General features: G+C 42.3%; 1 protein-coding gene across 2 annotated transcripts; it reads right to left on the bottom strand.

The window, feature by feature from the left end:
• Nucleotides 1–1857: 1857 nt before the first annotated feature.
• IL4R (interleukin 4 receptor) lies at nt 1858–18787 on the bottom strand. 2 transcript variants are annotated; one of them, XM_069810605.1, is made up of 10 exons: nt 18618–18787; nt 12863–12976; nt 9080–9221; nt 8052–8203; nt 6807–6961; nt 6037–6193; nt 5139–5238; nt 4453–4522; nt 4223–4299; nt 1858–4118 (listed from the first exon to the last, which is right to left on the bottom strand). In XM_069810605.1, the coding sequence occupies exons 2-10, from the start codon at nt 12933–12935 to the stop codon at nt 1919–1921; spliced, it is 3126 nt and encodes a 1041-aa protein (XP_069666706.1). In that variant the 5' UTR covers nt 12936–12976; nt 18618–18787; the 3' UTR covers nt 1858–1918. The 2 variants fall into 2 exon arrangements, with proteins under 2 accessions (XP_069666706.1, XP_069666707.1); XM_069810606.1 differs by lacking the exons at nt 6807–6961; nt 12863–12976; nt 18618–18787.
• Nucleotides 18788–19050: the final 263 nt, after the last annotated feature.

Genomic DNA, 19050 nt, shown 5'->3' with positions numbered 1-19050 from the left:
TTGATTTCACCAGAGAAATACTGAAGGGAGAGAAGGGGAAGAATACCCATGCACAGAAAGCCATCCAACAGAAATAAGCAGGCAGGAGGGCACAGCTATGTAGATGAAAAAATAGCCAGGGAAAGGCAGAATGAAGCTGGGGCTCAGCACAGAAGTGCTACTGCAAACAGCTTTCCAATCCTAGCCTGAGCAGATGTCTCCTAGCTGCTCCAGCCAAGTGCAAGCCTTCAGGAAGATTTCACAAAGAGCACAAGGGAGAGTGCAGGAGCAGAAGGGGAAGAAAGCACCACTGGTGTCCCTGCATCTCCCTTAACAGCCCTGTGCTACTACAGTAAACAGTGAGTAACCCATTCTGGGTAGCTGCAGTAACTAGCTGTGGGATTTTGCTTAAACTTGACTTTGCCTGGATTTAGGGAAGTGAGTCAGCTTACCCATGAGGCAGACCACAGCCTCTATGCATCTTCCTGTTCCACCATTTCTGTGCCAGTTTGGTTGACGGGTCCTGGAAAGCCTCTTCATCTGTCTGCCTACCAGCCCTCCCATTTGTGCTGATGTTAACTACAGCAGTGACTGCCCTCAGGCAAAGAAAGAGTATTTCTGATAGAATTAAACCTCACCTAAGTGAAAATAAAATTCAACCTGATATTTTCAGTAAAGACAAATAAATAACATGTTCATCAGCACCTTAGCTACAAGCAGTAAGATCTTTCACTAACCACCACCTTAGTGAAAGTGTGCTACAAACATTAACTATCACATCTAATACAGACACTTCACTGTGGGTCTCCTTCCAGGGCTTACATACCCTTTTTTACCACTGCAAAATTGATGCATAGATACCTCAACTACCTGGCCAACCTGAACTTTGAAGAGAGATCTGCAGTACAAAAACCTTACTTACAAAACATGTTAAACCAGTTTCTGTGCTTAGCATTATTGTCTCCTTCCTTAGGAAGGGCAATGCAAATAGGGTTCTCTAAATAATGAGAATACACATGTATATTTTAATACACATAAAATTACTTAATGGTTCTTAACTATTTTGTGCCACTGCTGGCATACTAGGGTGGAATTTACCATAACAAAATAAATGATAATGCCCTAGTTCAGTTGTGCATAAAACTTTTGGAACAATTATCCAACAGGAAGTATATGCTGCCTTAAAGCTGCAGGCATAATTCCCATTCTGACTGGACAAGAATAAGAAGCCAAAAAAATGTTCCATCAGTTTAGGGAGTCTGACCATAAACTGGATAAACTTTCTGGGAAAACACTGCTTAGAAATGTCTGCTTCCATTTACAGCTGTAGAAGTATGAAATAACTCTGCTTGCTTCTACAGAATAAGAAACTAATCATCAACAGTAGCATTGCTTAAGCCCAAATGACAGTAATCTTTATTTCAGGTCTTGACTGAACAAGTATACAAACATATAACCCATGCTGGAGCTAAGCACACAGGACCTCCCTCCTCTCCCTCAAATAAATTATGGGAGCTGTGTGATGCTGTCAGTGCAAGTCAGTCACTTCCCCTTTGACCTGCACCTACATCCCACTTCCAGGCATGCCAGCATCCTCCGCATCACCTTTGTGTTCTTCCCAAGCAACAACTCCTCCTTTATGCAGTTGCTGCTTACTTTTAGAGAACAATTGCAGCCAGAGAAACTTTAGCTCTGGCTTTGCCCCCCTGATAAGAGTTGTAGCTGCAATTGTTCGGTGCTAACCCTTACTGTCCCCCAGCGGCCTGCATCACATACCGACTGCCAGCCCTGCAGCAGGCATGAGTGTTACAACCCATTGAATCCATGTCTGAACTGCAGCAGCCCTCACTTCAGGCAAGACAGGAAGAACAAGCAGCATTTCAATTTGCCACACAGTTTATTTCCCATGACACATTTGGTTCAGTCTTGGCAAGTGTGGCTAGGCTACCTTCATGTAGCAGTTGTCCTCCTGGGCAAGGGCTTGTACAAGTTCCATTTTTTTCTCATTCTTCCTGTTGTTTTCCCTCAATAGTTCTACTGGTCTTTTTTTAACTGCAGGTGCCAGTCTGGAACCCTCACTGTGAATGCTGTAAGAATCAGAAGGACAGGAGTTATCCACAAAAAGAGGAGGTGACAACTTGCCTGAGACCAGGAGCTCCAGGGGCTCTGCAGTTTTTCTTTCTAAGTTTAGCCCAATGCCGTCCAGTGATTCTTCTGGTAAGCTAGCTGCTGAGCCACACCTCCTGCCTACCACATGCTTTATCACCTCTTTATTTTCCCCTGCATTTCCAGTTTTCCTCAAGTGGTTGTGTGTGTGGCAGTGACAGTCAGTATTTAGTCTGTTACTGCTGCTCTCTTGCATTCCTTTACCAGTATAGTTAAAGCTCTTGGGTTTTGTGCCCTTTATAGTTCTTTCTCTGCTGCTAAAATCTTGACACCTCAGTTCTAACAAATGCAATAGCTGTTTGTCCCTGCTGGTATTTTCATCTTTGCTATCACTAGACAGCTCATTAGAGTTGATGATCCAAAGGGTGCCATCACTGGTCTGTGTGACATTCTCACTAGAGGCCAAACCTGGAACAATGCTGCAGTCAAAACCCTGTACAATCAAACATATGTGGTTATCTGTCCTCTGGTCAGGTTCACAGATTATGGTATCTGGAGGTGTTTCTCTCAGGTCGTTGCACAAAAGACAAATGAAGGGTTCATACAGTGACCTAGAGATAACCTCACTGTCATTGTCAGAGTATGTACCACTACATTTAACTACATTATCAAAAGGTTGATAACCAGATGGTTGAGGTCCAATGGGGCAAGAAATTATATTGGCTTTCTTTTGAACATTTTGGTATGTTACTTGCTTATGTATTTCTTCCTCTGGTAGGAAACCTGAAGCACTATCATTTGCATGTATGGAGAAGGATGGAAAATCAGTATGTTCTGAACAGGCGTTTTGAAAATCAAGCTCAGTACAGGGAGATCTGTAGTTGGTGTAACGTGTCTGATTGCTAGGGGGTCGAAAAATTTGATCTCTGCAGCTAAGTTCTGGTGTCTCTGCAAACTGTGTCAAAGGTGGTGAGGAGCACACATTTTCAAAACACAGAGTCAGGCTACTGTTAGCCATAGACTGAGACATAAGGGTATCAAAGCTCTTATATGCAGAGCTATTTGGTTCCTTGAATGCAGACACAAGAATATCAAAGCTCTTGTATGCAGAACCACAGGGCTCTACAGATGGAGACATAAGGCTGTCACAGCTCTTGTAGGGAGAACCACAGGGCTCCACCACTGGAGACATAAGGGTGTCGCAGCTCTTATAGGCAGAACCACAGGGCTCCACAGATGGACACATAAGGGTGTCACAGCTCTTGTATGCAGAGTTACACAGCCCCATGGGTGGAGACATAAGGGTATCAAAACTCTTGTGTGCAGGGTTGCTTATTCTGTCTTTTTTGGTCCCAAAGGATGGTTTACTTGGAGACTCCTGGCTCAGGGCACATGAATCATGCTGACTTTCAGAACTGCATGGAAAAAGGCTTTGATGAACCATATGTTGAAGATCTCTTGCATCCAGAGAAGCAGAATTTATGCTGGAGCTCTGATAGCCAGATTCAAAGGATTCTTCTGATTGTTCTGACTTCTTGCTGGCTGTACTACAATTGCAGTCATCTTGAGAGGCTTTGGTGAAAAGGGAGACTGTATGACATGGCTGCTGACTCTGGGCTGCACTTTCCTTTGTGTTTTGCTGTGATGGATTTTCTGACTCAAGTTTCTCAAAGGTTTTATTCTCACCTGTGATGATGTCTGGGTCTTTATTGTCTTGCACGTTGTTTTCATCTGCCAGGAGCTCAATAAACATGCTAGCTAGTGCATCATTGTGTTCAGTGTGCTCTCTGAAAGCACTGACACTGCTCTCACAAGGCTCAAACATGGTGATCTGGTCACTAGTCTCTTCCTGGCTCTCAGCCTCAGTGTCTGTTAAACATTCACAGATTTCTACAGACTCTTCAACCAGAATTGTCTCAGGGGTTAAAACTGCACTGCTGCCTTTTGGAAACCAGTCTCCAGGCTTGCTGTGGCAACTAGAAGATTTCTCAACATTTCTGATGTTACTTTGAGCCAGACAGTTCTTGCAACTTCTGTTTTTGGAAGTCAAAAGGAAAGGACAGTTAATGTTTATGTAATAGGAAATTATTTTGTACTGTAAAGAGGATGGGGGGGTGTTTCCCTTTATCTTACTTACATTTGATTTTCCATATGACTCTGCTTTAAGTCATGGAAAGGGAACTTAATTTCATCAATGTAGCACAAAACTGAAAACTAATAAAGATACAAATGAGATTTAGGACAGGTGAATTGTGTTTAGTACCTGCACTAGCACTAGTGCCCTGCACTAGCCAGACAGTAGCACTTATTACATATTCTACTTCCAGTGATCAGGAAAACGTATTTTTTGCAAACCCTTTAAATTACCTTGACATTTTTTACGACCAAATGGCTCTTTGCTGGATTTGGGATTTGATCCCACCATTCTTTCTTCACTCTGCAAGGGAAGCATTAAAATTGTTTGCTTTGACTGCATTTTGGCTTCACCAGTGTACACTTCCCTATTCTGCTCTTCTCTCCCTCTCAGCCATCTGCATTGCAGCAACAGGAAGTGCTTGTTCTGTGCATCTCCAAGGGCTGCTTTTCATTAAACTAGTGCTAAGATGTTTATATGTTTGGTGCATGACTGCTCCACACAACCACAGTCACATGTTCTTCTAATCATGTTCGAAACAGTGTGCAAACCAGACAGGATCCCACTTTCACATTACCACTAAAAAAAATGTGAAAAGAAATACAGATATTTAACCATCATTACTGGAACGCCAGCAAAGACTGGGGTCCAAAACTGACAAACCCCGTAACTGCAGCCTGTTTTGGATGCTACAAGCGGCCCATTCTAGTAAGATTAAGAGTGAATATTCAGTTATCTATTCAGAAAATGCCAGAGTGCAACTGATTCATGTTTATAAAACCTTTGCTCATAGCATGATAAAGGTGCTGCGGAAAACCAAAACATTAGATTCCTGTACTACTAGACATTCAGCTAATAGCAATACTGGTATCTGTGCAAACTGCTAGTCTATAAAACCTGTGAACAGTATGATACATACTTGGTAAAACAGAAGTAACAAGTTACAGATACTGCCATGATCAGTATGCAGGATACAGGAACAGCCATCTGCAGAACGTCTTCAGCTGTTACTTGGTAATCTGTTAAATAAACATACACATTTATGTGTGTATGTGCACATAAATACAAGTACTGGCAATACCAAATTCATTGCTCTTCTTTTCAGCCTTAAAAAAATACTCCTTTAGAGAATGTAAAATAAAGCCTCCAGCAGACAAACAACAGAACATATACAGCTACCAGTGGTGATGGTGTGTGGCGTGTCTGAAAGATCAATGCAGGTACTGCAGTCCATTGCTGTGAGTATTAGGAGCTGGGAGAGCCAACATGTACTGTGAAGCCATTTGTCAGCTCTTGGGGACAAACCTGTCACACAGTCCCTAGAATGGCATTATCATCCCCACCGTAGTGCAGCTATGCTTCTTGTCCTCTCTGTTGCTCTTCAGAGATTTTTATAAACCCTCAGCCCTCTGACAGTTAAAGTATTGCTTAATTTGCAGCCTAAATAGCTCTTGTTCACTTATACCCACTTGCTCTTACATCAATGTTGTTCTTTAGTTTAAATATCTCTTCTCCTTCCCTGGTGTCTACTTCATGAAATATTTATAGAGAATAAACAAATCCCCTTTCAGCCTTTTTTTCACAAGGCTAAACAATCCAACTTCCTTGGTCTTATCTTCCTTAATTTGCCCAGGAGTTGCTTTTTATGTTTAGTCTCTTTGGAAGCCATTACAGATGTATCCACAATACATTCAAAAGGATGCAGATGATGATTCCATAACTCTCCTCTGAGAGGAGAGCAGCGGGGATATATCCACGATATGGTTTATAAAACTGTACCATCCTTTCATCAAGCTGCTATTTGTTACAATACTTACCATAGTGAAATTCAACTTCTTCACTCCATTCACTCCAGTTGGCCGGGTAGTCTGTATAGTTACACCTTACGCTTGCGACATAATCATAGCCTCTCCTCAAGGAGCTTGCAGTAATTTCAAAGCTTTTTGCCTGGTAGTTAATTGCTTTTACAGAAACCTGAAAAGGAAGTGAGAAAGTTCACTTTGATTTCTTTATGAGGTGAAGGGTTAGTGACAGCAATTAAATAACAATAGTGTTATGTGTTTCAGCAACCCTTCACAAATGAGCAAAGGAATGACTGTATACCTAAACTGGTGTGTGTGATACTGCATTTTGTTGTCATAAGCGCATGGTATTTGCAACATGCCACCATGCATGTTCTTCCCCTTCCAGAAGAAGCCCAGCTCTGAAGTGCTGGATTGTTCAAAAGGGTGTCTGAAATGCCTCAAGTGTGCCACAGAGTCATGAACTGCCTCCAGCTTTCTGATGTCTAAGGAGCAAACGAAGTTCAGGGAAACAGAAGCATTTTATTTTCAATCTCTGCCCTGTCTACTGTGAAGAGCAGAGCATTTTGGGGTGGCAGTCAGAAGAGTTTCAATCCTTTAAAGCCCAGCTGAAGCACCCTGGGGCAACATGACCTGTGGCAATTGTGTGATCAAGAACATCGTGGGACTTGCTCTTGCTGGCCCTTACACCATTATTCATTAAATGGTTTCAAGATTTTTCAGAGGACTTTTTAAACCTGAAAGCTCCAGAGAGACAGAAAATGAAGAGACTAACTGTCTCTTACCTCTGTTGGGTGCTGCTTCCTCCAGTATTTCACTTCATAGATGACCGGCTGTCCAGAGAGCATGGAAGGAGGAGAGTAGCTCTCCTCCCAGCTCAGAATGAAATTACCATTTTCAACTTTCTCAATGGCAAGATTTTGGGGGGCCCTTGGCTTAACTGTGTGTTAAAAAATACAATTAAGGAGAACAAGGCAATGGGAAAGCACTGATGGAGAGAAGCAGAGAGACAAACATTCACCAGAGACCAGAATCTCATCGCAGTCAATGCATTTAGCCCTTTTCACTACGCTGTAGCACAAGCATATAGAGGCCAAAACAGAGCAACTGCAAGGTATTCATTAACAAGCACTGAATCTTCAAGCTGGCTGAACAAACTGCCAGTTCAACCTTTTGGTGCACTGGATGCAGCTTTCAGCCTGGAAAAATGGGCACAACCTGCGCCCTTACAATAGCATGCTGTGCCATAGGGCAGGCACAGAGCTTCCGACAACTTTGCAGCCAGGCTGTCCTGGCTACCGTCTCTTAGAAACTGAAGCAGGCTCCTGCTTATTCTGCTGATAAGCAGCAGCGACAATCAACTATTCTGAAAAGAACCAGCTCAACGATGCAGATGAATGCCTGCCTAAGGTATGTGAATGATTTCTGTGAGTGTTTGAGGTGACAAGTGTTATGAACAAGCACATTGTTCTAAACCAACTAGGTGCCTACAGAGAGACATAAACCGTATCTACGCTCTGTCCTGTGAAAGAGCAGTCTCGTTAAGTTTTTATCACTGGTTGTTATAACCGAACACCAATTACCATAAAAATCTCTGTTTAGGGGGGATGATTCAACTAGTATGAAAAATCAGAGTATGACAGAGACAGGAATGGAAGAAATTTCAGTAGGGATAGCCTAGTGTCTTTCTAGAAACTGGAAGCAGCACATTCCTCTTCATCCTTGAATTCTACAGCCAAAAGTAAAACGCACTAAGGACATATCTAAGCCCCCAAACTGCTGCTGGCTGGCAGCTGGGAGGGTATAGCTAGAAGAAGAATCAGCCTCTGCTTGCCCCCTTGTTTATACTCTTTCCTTAAGAATCTACTCCAGAATCAGGTTTCTAAGCCAAATAGATTTTGCATTTAAGCCAGCATGACACTCTTCACCTCTGATAAGGAAAAACTGTTCCAGTGACATGAATGAGGAGTTAGCTAGGATTGCAAAGCCTGGAACCAGATGTCCTGGTGACAAAGTAAACACTTTCTTACCAACCAGAGCTGGTGTAACACTGTAATTCCACATATCAGTCCCATTGAACTGCAGAGTTAGATTATAGGTGAGGCCTGATACAAAATAATCCGGCCATATTGTGCAAGTGCACCTTGAACTGTCCTTTCTGTTCTCAGGGACACACGTATTTCTGAAACACAGACAGAAAATTATGTGATATTTAGAGAGTATGGCACACTATTTCTTGAAAAGGTGAAATCAAGCTTCCCAATGTGTAGAGCTCATCAAATCTGAGACAAACAAGCTTAGTTCCTAGAAATGTCTGGCCCAAATAAATCCAAACCAAAACCAAGCTCCCCCAAACTTGCAAACAACCCATCCTCCCCAAACACCCCTTGGATATCTGTATCGCACAAATGAAAAACTTGACAGAAAGGCTAATGATTGATCCCAAGAGGAAAAATTAACACTCTTCATCACACTTCAACCTCTGAAGAAGCAGGCTTACAGCTTGCTAGTATAGGAACAGATTTACTACAAAGTGAGGTTATTTGGATATCTGGGTGGAGAAATCATATGGAGAGGAACAGGAGAGCCCAGATGCATCTTCCTTTGTAGGAGATGATGACTGGCCCTGCTGCACAACAGGGGCAACAGTCTGTGCTTGAACACAGAGTTAAACTGTGTGCAGAGATAATCAGTCACCTGTGCTCCAGGGCAGAGCACCTTTCACACAGGCTACACATTGGCAAATCAGGTAGGATTTCTCCTGAAGGTAAAATTTCGCATGAAACGAAGGTTGGTAAACTTATGAGAGCCCTACCACCCCTACAAATAGGACTTGATCACTCCTCTGTACTAAGAGTGCAGAGAGGTCTGCAGAAGAGTAGACCACTGAACAGAGCGTGCTGTTAATTGCAGCAACCCATTTTCCTCCTCGCAAGAATAATCTGGATTATGTTTTGTCCCAGAAACCCATGGTAGAGGGAGGGAATCAAAGCTGATAATGGCTACAGGATATATGAGGTTCCAACAATGATAATGTAACATCTTATTAAACACTTACATCTGAGGAAAAAGTTCCTGGCTGTAGTAGAGCAGGAATTCTTTGGAGCAATTCGTCTGTGCAGTCACTTCCCAGTGACAAACCAGCTCCTTGTCATAGTCACTGAAGCATGCAAAGTGCCGTACACGTTCTGCAGCCATAACTAGGGAGCAGCAGCACACAATGAGAAGCAAGAGAATCAAAAGAATAAATTGGACTAAGCAGAAATATTAACTTTTCCACCTAAACAGAGCTACCAACCCCCTATAAATTAAGTGAAAGCATTGTTATTTTTCACATTCTGGGTAAATGGAAAGAGATGCATGTTGCCAAATGTCTGTACCTTTCTGGGGACAACATCTAAAGTCTTGAAGAGGAAGCAGGTCTGCAGTAGCAATATTGAAATAGAAAGGCACAACTCATCCAACACAGTCTTCCAAGCACAGAAAATCTGATTCCGATAGCTCTATGTAAAACTCATCCACATTTAATTACAAAACAGCTTCATGTGTTAATACAAAAGGTTCAAAAGCCAAAATGCAGGTAATTAACAGACTCAGACTAAGATCACTGCCTACAGGCTTGTACTCATGCTTTATCTACAATGGTTCTCAGCTTCCCAAATGCATGCCCTCTGCCTCCCCAGCGCAGTTCCCCATTGTCTAGAAGATCTTCCTGTCACAGGCTTCCTTCTAGTATACACCTCTTCTTAATTTCACTCAGTATTTCCTAGTCTGTCTTCTTTTCATTGTTATGATAGTGTTCAGAGACCTGGAGAGATCGAGAGTCACATTGTTCCAGGCACTGAGAGGGTACAGAAAAGCCCAAAGTCTCTGCACTCCCAGTGCTTGTGTTTACAGTCTCTTTCACTGGCAGTATTTAAGAAAAAAACCAGAAAACACTAGTCAAAATATCTTTGTTAAAACTGGAAAGGGAAATGGAATAGACAAGCCTCGGTATCCCTTCCAGCCACATTTTCCATTATTTCAATGCACTCCACACGAGTGAAACAAGGAACAGAAGAGGAGGAGCTTTGTGACAGTAATGCCATGCTGCTATTAGGACTAACAGTGTGCCAAATGTGGTACTGGAATGTGATCATTTCTAAATGAAGCAGTCAGAAGTAGCTAATACTTTTATCATCTCAGACAATTCTTTGCCTTCTTTGACGTTTGTTACTAGTAAATATCAACAGTAACTCCCTTTTCTTGTACAAGTTGTACAGATCTAAATCCTTCTCTCCTGCTCTACATCTCAATTCCTCGTAAAAATTTTGCATAGCTTTGGCTGGTTTTAAGAATCCTATTAACTGATATTTTTCTGATAGTTTCACAAGGGATTCTGCTAGAAGGTTCCTCTGGCAATTATACATGGGCCAATTTTGTTTACATGGCCCAGCACATTACTAACTCCCCATTCTTGTCATTTACAGTGCAAATTCAAGATTAAGTTGCCAACAATTCAGATCCTGTGAGGTCCCTGTCCTTCAGCTACAGCTGCTTCACAGGCTTATTCTTTCCAATGGGTACCTAAGTTTCAGATTATTCCTCCCAAGCAAAACTTTTGTTGTCAAGAACACGTAATTTTGTTTTATCCTTCCTACATTTCCACTTTTCTGTAGGCAACATGTTATTTATTCTGATATAACTTCTGCATACTCTGATACAGTACAGTATCTGCAAATGTAATAAACATGATGGTCAGATGCCTTTTAGTGGACAGGATACATAACATACAACGGGACCTACCGTACCCTCTGGTACTTCAGTAAAAACCCAACTCAAAGAAACACTTAATTGTTTAGTACGGTCAGTGTATGGTCTTTCACCCTCATTAAAATCCACACATCACTTTCACTTGCCTTTCTAAAAGGCCTCCCACAAAACTTGACTACCAAGCAGTCCTGAATCACTTGAGTAAGCTCAATAACCTTAGTGAGGCTCACTTATCCAAATGAGGATGCACGGCAATGTCAAGGAACCATTTTAAAATTCTGTAAAAATTATAATTGAAATTTTCTGGTATATTGACTGGTTATAAACCTAGAACTGACTGCAGCTCATGGTTTCATTAGTGTTCAAATATTTAGAAAAAATGTTTTGCTTTGTTTTAGTTACTAAGGCTAGCTATTTATCTTGTAGATAAGAACTATCACTCTTATGTCCTTTCTGGATGGCAGCACCACATTTAGTTCCCCTTTGTTCTGCATAGTCCTGGATTCTTCAAAAAAACCCAAGAATTAAATTTCTGCAATACTGTAATAGTCACACTGCTCATTTATTTTAAAAGAAACATTACCTATTTATCCTGTTGCTGCTGTTTATATTTGGTTGCCATTTGTATTTTTATTGTTTCTTTTTTTTTTCCACTTTAAGATGCACTTTTAAAAGAAGTACTAACATTTTAAGCCCTTTAAAGATGAATGTCATTATTTTTCAACGTGTTAATGATCTTACACTTTCAAGAATACTTCAGTTAAATGAGGGTCTTCCTGCTGTGTTAAGCTCTGATGATTAGCAGCTTTACTTTATCTTGCCTTTCAGTGTCCTCATGTCTTTCTAAAGTCTAAATTATCTTCTGCATTCTCTTCCTGTGACCTTCTCTCTCTTCCATCTCTGCTACACTGTATTTTTTTAAAACCTCAGATATTTGAGAATTTCCTTTTGAAACCACATACAGCACAGAGTTTGTTTTCAGTTCATGTAGTTAAAAAAGGGAACTGAAATACTGGACTTCTTTTTTTAATCCTTAACTAGAATACCATGCTGAAGAAACTTAAAACATGCAGTTAACTAGGGGGAAAAAAACCCCAAACTGTAAAATTAAACCTTGATAAAGATCATTTACAGAACGTGGGATTACCAAGATCAGATGACCCAGCCAATGCACTCTTGCAAACCTTGATCCTTCTCATTAATTCAATTGTACTATTTCATAGTACATAAGAAAGTAGCTAATAAACCTTCTTTTTTAGAGACAGACTATTTTTAATTTTCTTTCAACTATTTTGGTTTGCTTTTAAAAAACCAAAACTGTAGACTACTGTGGAACAACTTAAAAAATACAGAAAGCAAAATGTAAGATTCATTTTCCAGAGAATAAAAATGCATTGTCGGAAAACATGATTTTATATATCTTGTCTCGTCTGCAGCTACGCATCCTGCCAGACCTAAAGAAGGGTGTATGAAGAACATATAGGACATCACATGTCAGTCATCTGCCCCCGTACAGGCACAAGTCGGGGCACCTAATGTCTGACAGCAAGTGCCTGCAAGATTTGTTCAAATCCCATCAACTACATTTTCCAACTCAATAACTCTGCATACTTTGGAGAATGCAAATTGACAGATACCCTTTAACAGTAGATCTACAGGCTCCATGCCACGAGCATAGCTCCCTCCAGGTCCTGCATGGCCCAACAGCGGCGTTTATGAAAATAAACAAATGAGAGACTAGTGCTTTCTATTCTTATGGGATTTCTACAGAGATGTCCCTGGGTCATTGCTGACCACCCTGTTTGCAGCAAGGTGTCCAACAGAGGTTAGATAATGGGGAAGCAGGGAGATGACTTTCCAAACCTCAGTTTCTCCTTCCTGCAAATTCCTATTTTTAATTGCTCGTATGGAAAAGGTCAATAAAAAGAAAAAAAAATCTAAGAATTTATTCTAGTATATGGATATTTCTGACGTTTGAAGTTACACATTTTATATTAGTTAATTAACGATAATAGTGTTGCCTACTAGTCATGGGAAAATGCTGTCAATAAAACTTCAGTATAATAATTTAAAACATTGACAAGCATACCTTCATTTGTTGTATATGAAAAGAAAAGGGTCCACAGGGTATGCAGTGCAGCACTTAAGAGTCTTGCCATCATTGACACTGGCCAGGTTCAGTAAGACAAGCTATGCTGAAATTCTGCCAACAGAAAACATTATTATAAGTTTACATCAGTGCCCCTGTTAAGAGAAGGGTGTAGTTCTTCCTACCACGCTGCTAGATGTTAGGATTCAGATCCCCTGCAGAGCCTGATCCCCCTAAAGCTTGCTCATGGAACAAGAAGTGTAGAAGAATAAGGATAATACAAATGAGCCAGAAGACTTTTCTGCAAAGTTTTAATTACAGAGGATACTAAACTGACATTGGCAGCAGACCCACTCTTTTAGCCACTAGAAAAGCAAAGCTTCTAGTACATGAGATATTAAAAGGGTAAGCAATAGACCAAATTGTTGACTATCAACATGTCACCAAAGCCCTATGATTCCACTCAGATGACTGAAAGAATTTAAGAATCAAGTGCCTGATCTATTGACTAAAACATTTTCCGAGTCCTATCACCAATACCCTAGATAATAACAATATCATCCTCTTGAAAAAGTTCTTCGCAAAGACCTCTGACCCTTGCTTCAGCAGGACACAGATTCATTAAAACAGTAAATAATTAGAAAGAAGTTGTAAACCACATACCTAATCATGACATAACCAGCACAACTTCAGAGAAGGAAAACTGGGCAGCTTTTACATATTAGAATTCTTTAAGCATAGTGAAGCTGCGCAGGTGAACTGAAAACAGATTAAATAACTAATTTAAGACTTTAAAAAAATTTATTTCCCCAAGATTCTTTTGCTGATGCAATGTAGCCACTGCATGGAAGATCATATTCTGGATCAGATACGGCTACTAGCTTTCATATCACTAGAAATGTATGTGATGCTGTCGTGGTTTAACCCCAGCCAGCAACTAAGCACCACGCAGCTGCTCACTCACTCCCCCCCCATCCAGTGGGATGGGGGAGAAAATCAGGAAAATAAGTAAAACTCCTGGGTTGAGATAAGAACGATTTAATAGAACAGAAAAGAAGAAACTAATAATGATAATGATAACACTAATAAAATGACAACAGTAGTAATAAAAGGATTGGAATGTACAAATGATGCGCAGGGCAATTGCTCACCACCCGCCGACTGACACCCCGCCAGTCCCCGAGCAGCGATTCCCCGCCCCCACTCCCCAGTTCCTAAACTAGATGGGACGTCACATGGTATGGAATACACCGTGGGCCAGTTTGGGTCAGGTGCCCTGGCCGGGCATGAGAAGCTGAAAAATCCTTGACTATAGTCTAAACACTACTGAGCAACAACTGAAAACATCAGTGTTATCAACATTCTTCACATACTGAACTCGAAACATAGCACTGTACCAGCTACTAGGAAGACAGTTAACTATATCCCAGCTGAAACCAGGACAGATGCATTTAAAATTCTGGTAAATTTGTAGGTACAGTCATGCTAACTAATACGGAACCACCATGACTTTGCATTCAGCATAAAGAGGGACAAAACTTGTTCAGCAGCCCATTGTCTGTTAATACACAACCCTTTTGTCCCTCCCTCTCATGCTCTTGCTATTTTCTAATCTCCAAGTCTGGACACAGTGTTCTTACTACCTGCGTGCTACAGTTGCTCTGCTTACATCTGCGAAGTTCCCAGGTGGCATGTTATTTTTGATTTCAAAACCTCACAATTCTCTCTGTGTGATGAAGAGGAGAGAACTTCTCAGATCTCCTTCAGCAGGAGAGTGGTGTTGGGCTTTCTGCAGAAGTTTTGTTAGATTTTGAAGTAGAAGGGACCATTGAAACATATTTGTTGATGGTGGTTCAATACCCTCTGCTCCAGCTACAGGAGTAGAACAACCTTTGACACTTCTAACAGATTTGAGTTTCACCAGCATGCTAGACAAAAGGAACTGGCGAGGGATCAGCAACTCTGCCATGGTATAAACTTGTTAAGTGACTAGCTTAGGAAAAATTTAATGACCTTTTGGAAGTATGCATGTGGGCACTGTATACACGTAAGGCTGTGCAGCCTCAAAGGCATGCTATCAAAGCCATATCCCCTGAAATAATTCCTCTTAAACTGTGCAGATTCTCAAGCACAGCTGCTGAACATTAGTTGTCAAATACAAACAGAATAAACACAAGGCAGGCAACAGCCAGACACTCTCTCAGTTGATTAAGGGACAGAAAAATAATTTTTTTTTTTTAAATAAGGACCACCACACCTTTTATTGATAAATACTATCTATATAAATCAAAACTATTGTGAAATGTAGCAATAGAAACTTTTTTTCCCCCGATATACTTAGAAGTACTAGCGCTTTCCTTATGATCAATCTTTACTTCCAATGTCAGATTCAGCTCCAAGGCAATTACCTCGTAATCCAAGTTTCTGCGCTTGTCAGAAAGTCACGTTTAACGATACTGTATTTCTTCGATTCTCACATGCATGATTGACCACTCTTTAAAACAAGCTTCTAAAGATTAAACATGGAAAATTTCAATCTTAGAGGTTAAGGGATAAGAACATCGCTAGTGAAAATAGTAGACTGGAAACTCTTTTGTGACTTTCTCTCAGGCAGTTACTGCTCATCTAGTAATAAAGGACATACTTGAAAGATTTATTTCTCATAAATGGTCAAGAAAACTATTACTCAAGAGCTGAGCTTTTCACATTTTGAGCTCTTCACCTTTTGGAAACAGACAAAATGTGACTGAGTACAGTAATAAATTTTTTGAAAAGAACACAAGTGCCTTTGCTGCTGCTCAGAAAAAAAAAAGAGCAAACTGCTCCAGCATAAAAAGATCATTCTTCTTTTCCTCCTTTTTCCTGGAATTCTCAAGAGAGGTGGCGTTTGCTTTCCAGCCCATTGTTAAGTAATACTGTCACATGACGGGAGTTCCAAGAAACTCTTAAAACTTTGGCAGAGAATCCTGTATCACATAAGCATGTATGAATCAGCAGATGGCAGAGCAAAAATATCTCCCCCATAGGAGAAAAGATCTGTACATGTTGATGAAAATAGAGTTAACCCATCCTCTAATGAAACTGCAAACTTTTTTTTTTAATAATACTGGACTATAAATCCAATGCAAAGGGAGAAAATTAAAATGACAGTAGCTTTCCTGTCTGTTAAGTTTTTCTTTATATCAGATAACGAAATACCAATCTTAAAAAAGTATGTAACACATATAGAGAAAACTAAAATCACAGCAAACCTAGTAATCCCAATATATTTGAGGACAGTAAGGTATAAAAGACATCAGTGACTTCCCCAAAACTATGAAAAAAAATCTCTATCGGGGCTAGAAGCAGGTCTATGTGATTACTGGCACAAGTTACATGCTTTGATCATTTATCATTTCTGTTTCTTGAAAAAAAATATGATATGATTGAAGATATTTCATTTACCAGCAAGAAAAACAATAATGACTTCTGGTCTGGTCTTCTAAATAAACTAGGGTCACATTTAATCTACAGGCATAATGTGCAAAACTGTTATGCTTGAAGAGTAACTCATGCCCGAAAGACATGTGACAGAAATTTCTATGTAAGACTGCTTATTTTACCTTTGCTGCAATTGTACAGGCAAAGGACCACTCCCTATTTTAAAACCGGCTCTTTTAAAAATTAAAGTACATCTTGTCTTATTCCTTCTGGTTTAAAACATTGGCTGTAACTGCAGACTAAAATGAGATAAGCCTTATATAGCAAAGCAAAGCAAAAGTTCATCTACTGATTTTGTATCAAAATTTGAAAAGAAAAAAGTGAGGGAGTAATTTCCATCTTTTTTTCTTGCTGCTTTTATTTCTTTTTCTGTAAGTGCCTATACAAAGTGGCAGACCTACAGGAACATAAATCATAATACCTACTCTTTGACATGCAACATGACTGTCAGAGGCAACTGCACAAAGTATGTGTATGGTGAAAAGTGTAGGCGTCTCATACAAAATGGGTTTTCACAAGAATTTGGATGCTGAGGAAAGAGTCCTGTACACTGCGTTAAGGAGTAAATTAAAGGGTAGACTGGAAGATATTTCCAAGTTCCAATAATTAAGGATGGCAACTTTGGTCAATGGAGGGCCAAAAGATAAAATTCAATAGTTCCCACTTTGTGTTATCTCAACTGAAGAGTAAACCACACCCATGTGCTTCTTTGCAATTCAATTAATACACCACTGTATTAATGTGGTCTCTTCTTACTGAGACTGCTACAGTGGAACACATTGGGTAAGCAGAAACTCACACAGGTCCTTAGATTACGGATTCATTAGTTGGGAGGCTTTGTCCCATTTTTTTATCTTAAAGGGCATAACACATATTATTGCTTATCTAGCATAGTCTTTCCTGCACCACTGTATGACTACTAAAGAAGGAATTTAACTTCAGAATGGTGGATTTTAAAGGAGAAAGAAATTCTTTAAAATTCTTTTTAAATGAGTAATTTTACTAATATTTTAATGTCATTCTCATTCCACAAGTTCCTTCGTGTAGTTTGAGATACTTTCCATTAATGTCATTTTACGCAACAACATACAAATGATATCTGCATTTCTGGAGCAGGACAGGGCACATCTGGATAAACCTCTCCTCATAAATATGAAAAGAGCCTCTCAAAATGAGCAGACGGGTTCTCTCTAAAACACTTGAAACTGGTCAATTTTTATTTTTTACTTCAGCTGAGGTTTCTGCATTCCAACATATTTTCATATTGAGATGACAGAAGCCAGCAAAGGGCGTAATAACATGTCATTTGGGCCCATAAGGAATACAGTACTTTCACATAATTTGAGAAACTGCAAATCTAAGTCTGCAAGCAGCAAGATAACTTCAGGTATTTTCTAATTCAGAACCGACAGAAACTATGGAAACTGCTGAATTTGGACACATTGACAAAAACCGCCGAAAATACAAAGCGTCCGGACTAAAACGACTAACTACAACAGCTCACTTCTGATGCCCCATTTCTGAACCCCGGGTTCTGAGAGTTTAGCACAAACTGGTCTGAAGCGCTCTCAGAACCCACACACGCTAGCAGTCGTTTTTGAAGAAGGAGACCCGAGAGCGGGGCGCAGCTCTGCGGTTCCCGGCTGCCGGCTAAGGCGGCTTTTCCAACGGAGCGCGGGAAGAGCTTCGGTGCCCCCGCACCCGTCGGGCAGGGCCTCGCTGCCCGCGGGACGGGACGTTCCGGGAATTAAACCCGTTCTGCCTTCGCTTATTTCTAAAGCAGCGCCCCAGTTCAGCAACCTTAAGGAAGGAAAAGCACTTCTGTCGACGACAACGCCCCGAGAGAGCCCTTCCCCCTCGGGGGGAGCCGCAGCCGAGCGGCACCGCCACCCGCGGGATGCCCGGGGACCGGCCCTGGGGCAAGCGCTCCCGGCCGCCCCCCGGCAGCCCGCGCGTCCCGGAGACCTCCCGGCTCCCCCCCGGACCCCGACAAGGCCAAGGGACATTCGGAGCAGTAATTGCAATTCCACCCAACCCGTCCCGCGCCAGCCGGCGCAAGCCCGGCACCTTCCCGGAACCGCTCAGGCTGCCGCCCCGGCCGCCGGCAGCACGGAAAAGCCAGCTCGTTTTCAGCATCGGTGCGCAGAACGGCAGACACCGCATCAGCCGCGAAGCGTAAACCGCGCAAATTCCGGTTCAGCCACAGGTAACGAGAAGGAGACCGTCCTTCCGCCGGGCGGGGAGGGGAAGGGGCAGCCGCCGGAGGTACACTTGCCTGGTCGGTGCTCTCCCTCGCCCGGGCTTCGGTTCGGTGCGGACCGGGGGGTCCCGGCTCCAGCGGCACCCGCGCGTCCGCCCCGACACGGGCACCGCGCTCCCCGGACCCGCGTCCTCCGCCTCGCCGCAGAGCACTTCCCCGCCGGCGGCGCGGCCCAGCCTGGCCCGGCCCGGCGGAAACGCCAGCCTGCCGCGCGGGCACGCCCCGCCCCGCCCCGCCCCTCCCGCTGCCTGCGCGGCGCCGCCTACGCGGGACGGAGGCGGCCGAGCAGGCGCGACGGCCCCGCGCGGGACGGCGGGCGGGCGGGGCCCAGCCCGGCTGCTCGCGAAGTTGTGGTGGGGAGGAGCAGCCGCCGTCACCGCCGGGGCTTTCGGCGGGACCGCGGGGGCACGAACGCTGCGGCGCCCGGCCAGGGCTCAGCCAGGCCCAC

Source organism: Haliaeetus albicilla, chromosome 22 (assembly GCF_947461875.1).
Source record: "Haliaeetus albicilla chromosome 22, bHalAlb1.1, whole genome shotgun sequence".
Classification (NCBI taxonomy): domain Eukaryota; kingdom Metazoa; phylum Chordata; class Aves; order Accipitriformes; family Accipitridae; genus Haliaeetus; species Haliaeetus albicilla.
Note: the sequence above shows the minus strand (reverse complement) of the source record. Positions and strands in the feature narration are given on the sequence as shown.

Excerpts from the sequence above, each read along its gene's own strand:
- IL4R (XM_069810605.1), bottom strand. The coding sequence starts at position 12,935 with ATGATGGCAAGACTCTTAAGTGCTGCACTGCATACCCTGTGGACCCTT. Across the intron at positions 6,194-6,806 it reads GGAAGCAGCACCCAACAGAG|GTTTCTGTAAAAGCAATTAA; the intron begins GTAAGAGACAGT and ends CTTCCTTTTCAG. Across the intron at positions 4,119-4,222 it reads AGTCATATGGAAAATCAAAT|AAGTTGCAAGAACTGTCTGG; the intron begins GTAAGTAAGATA and ends TTCCAAAAACAG.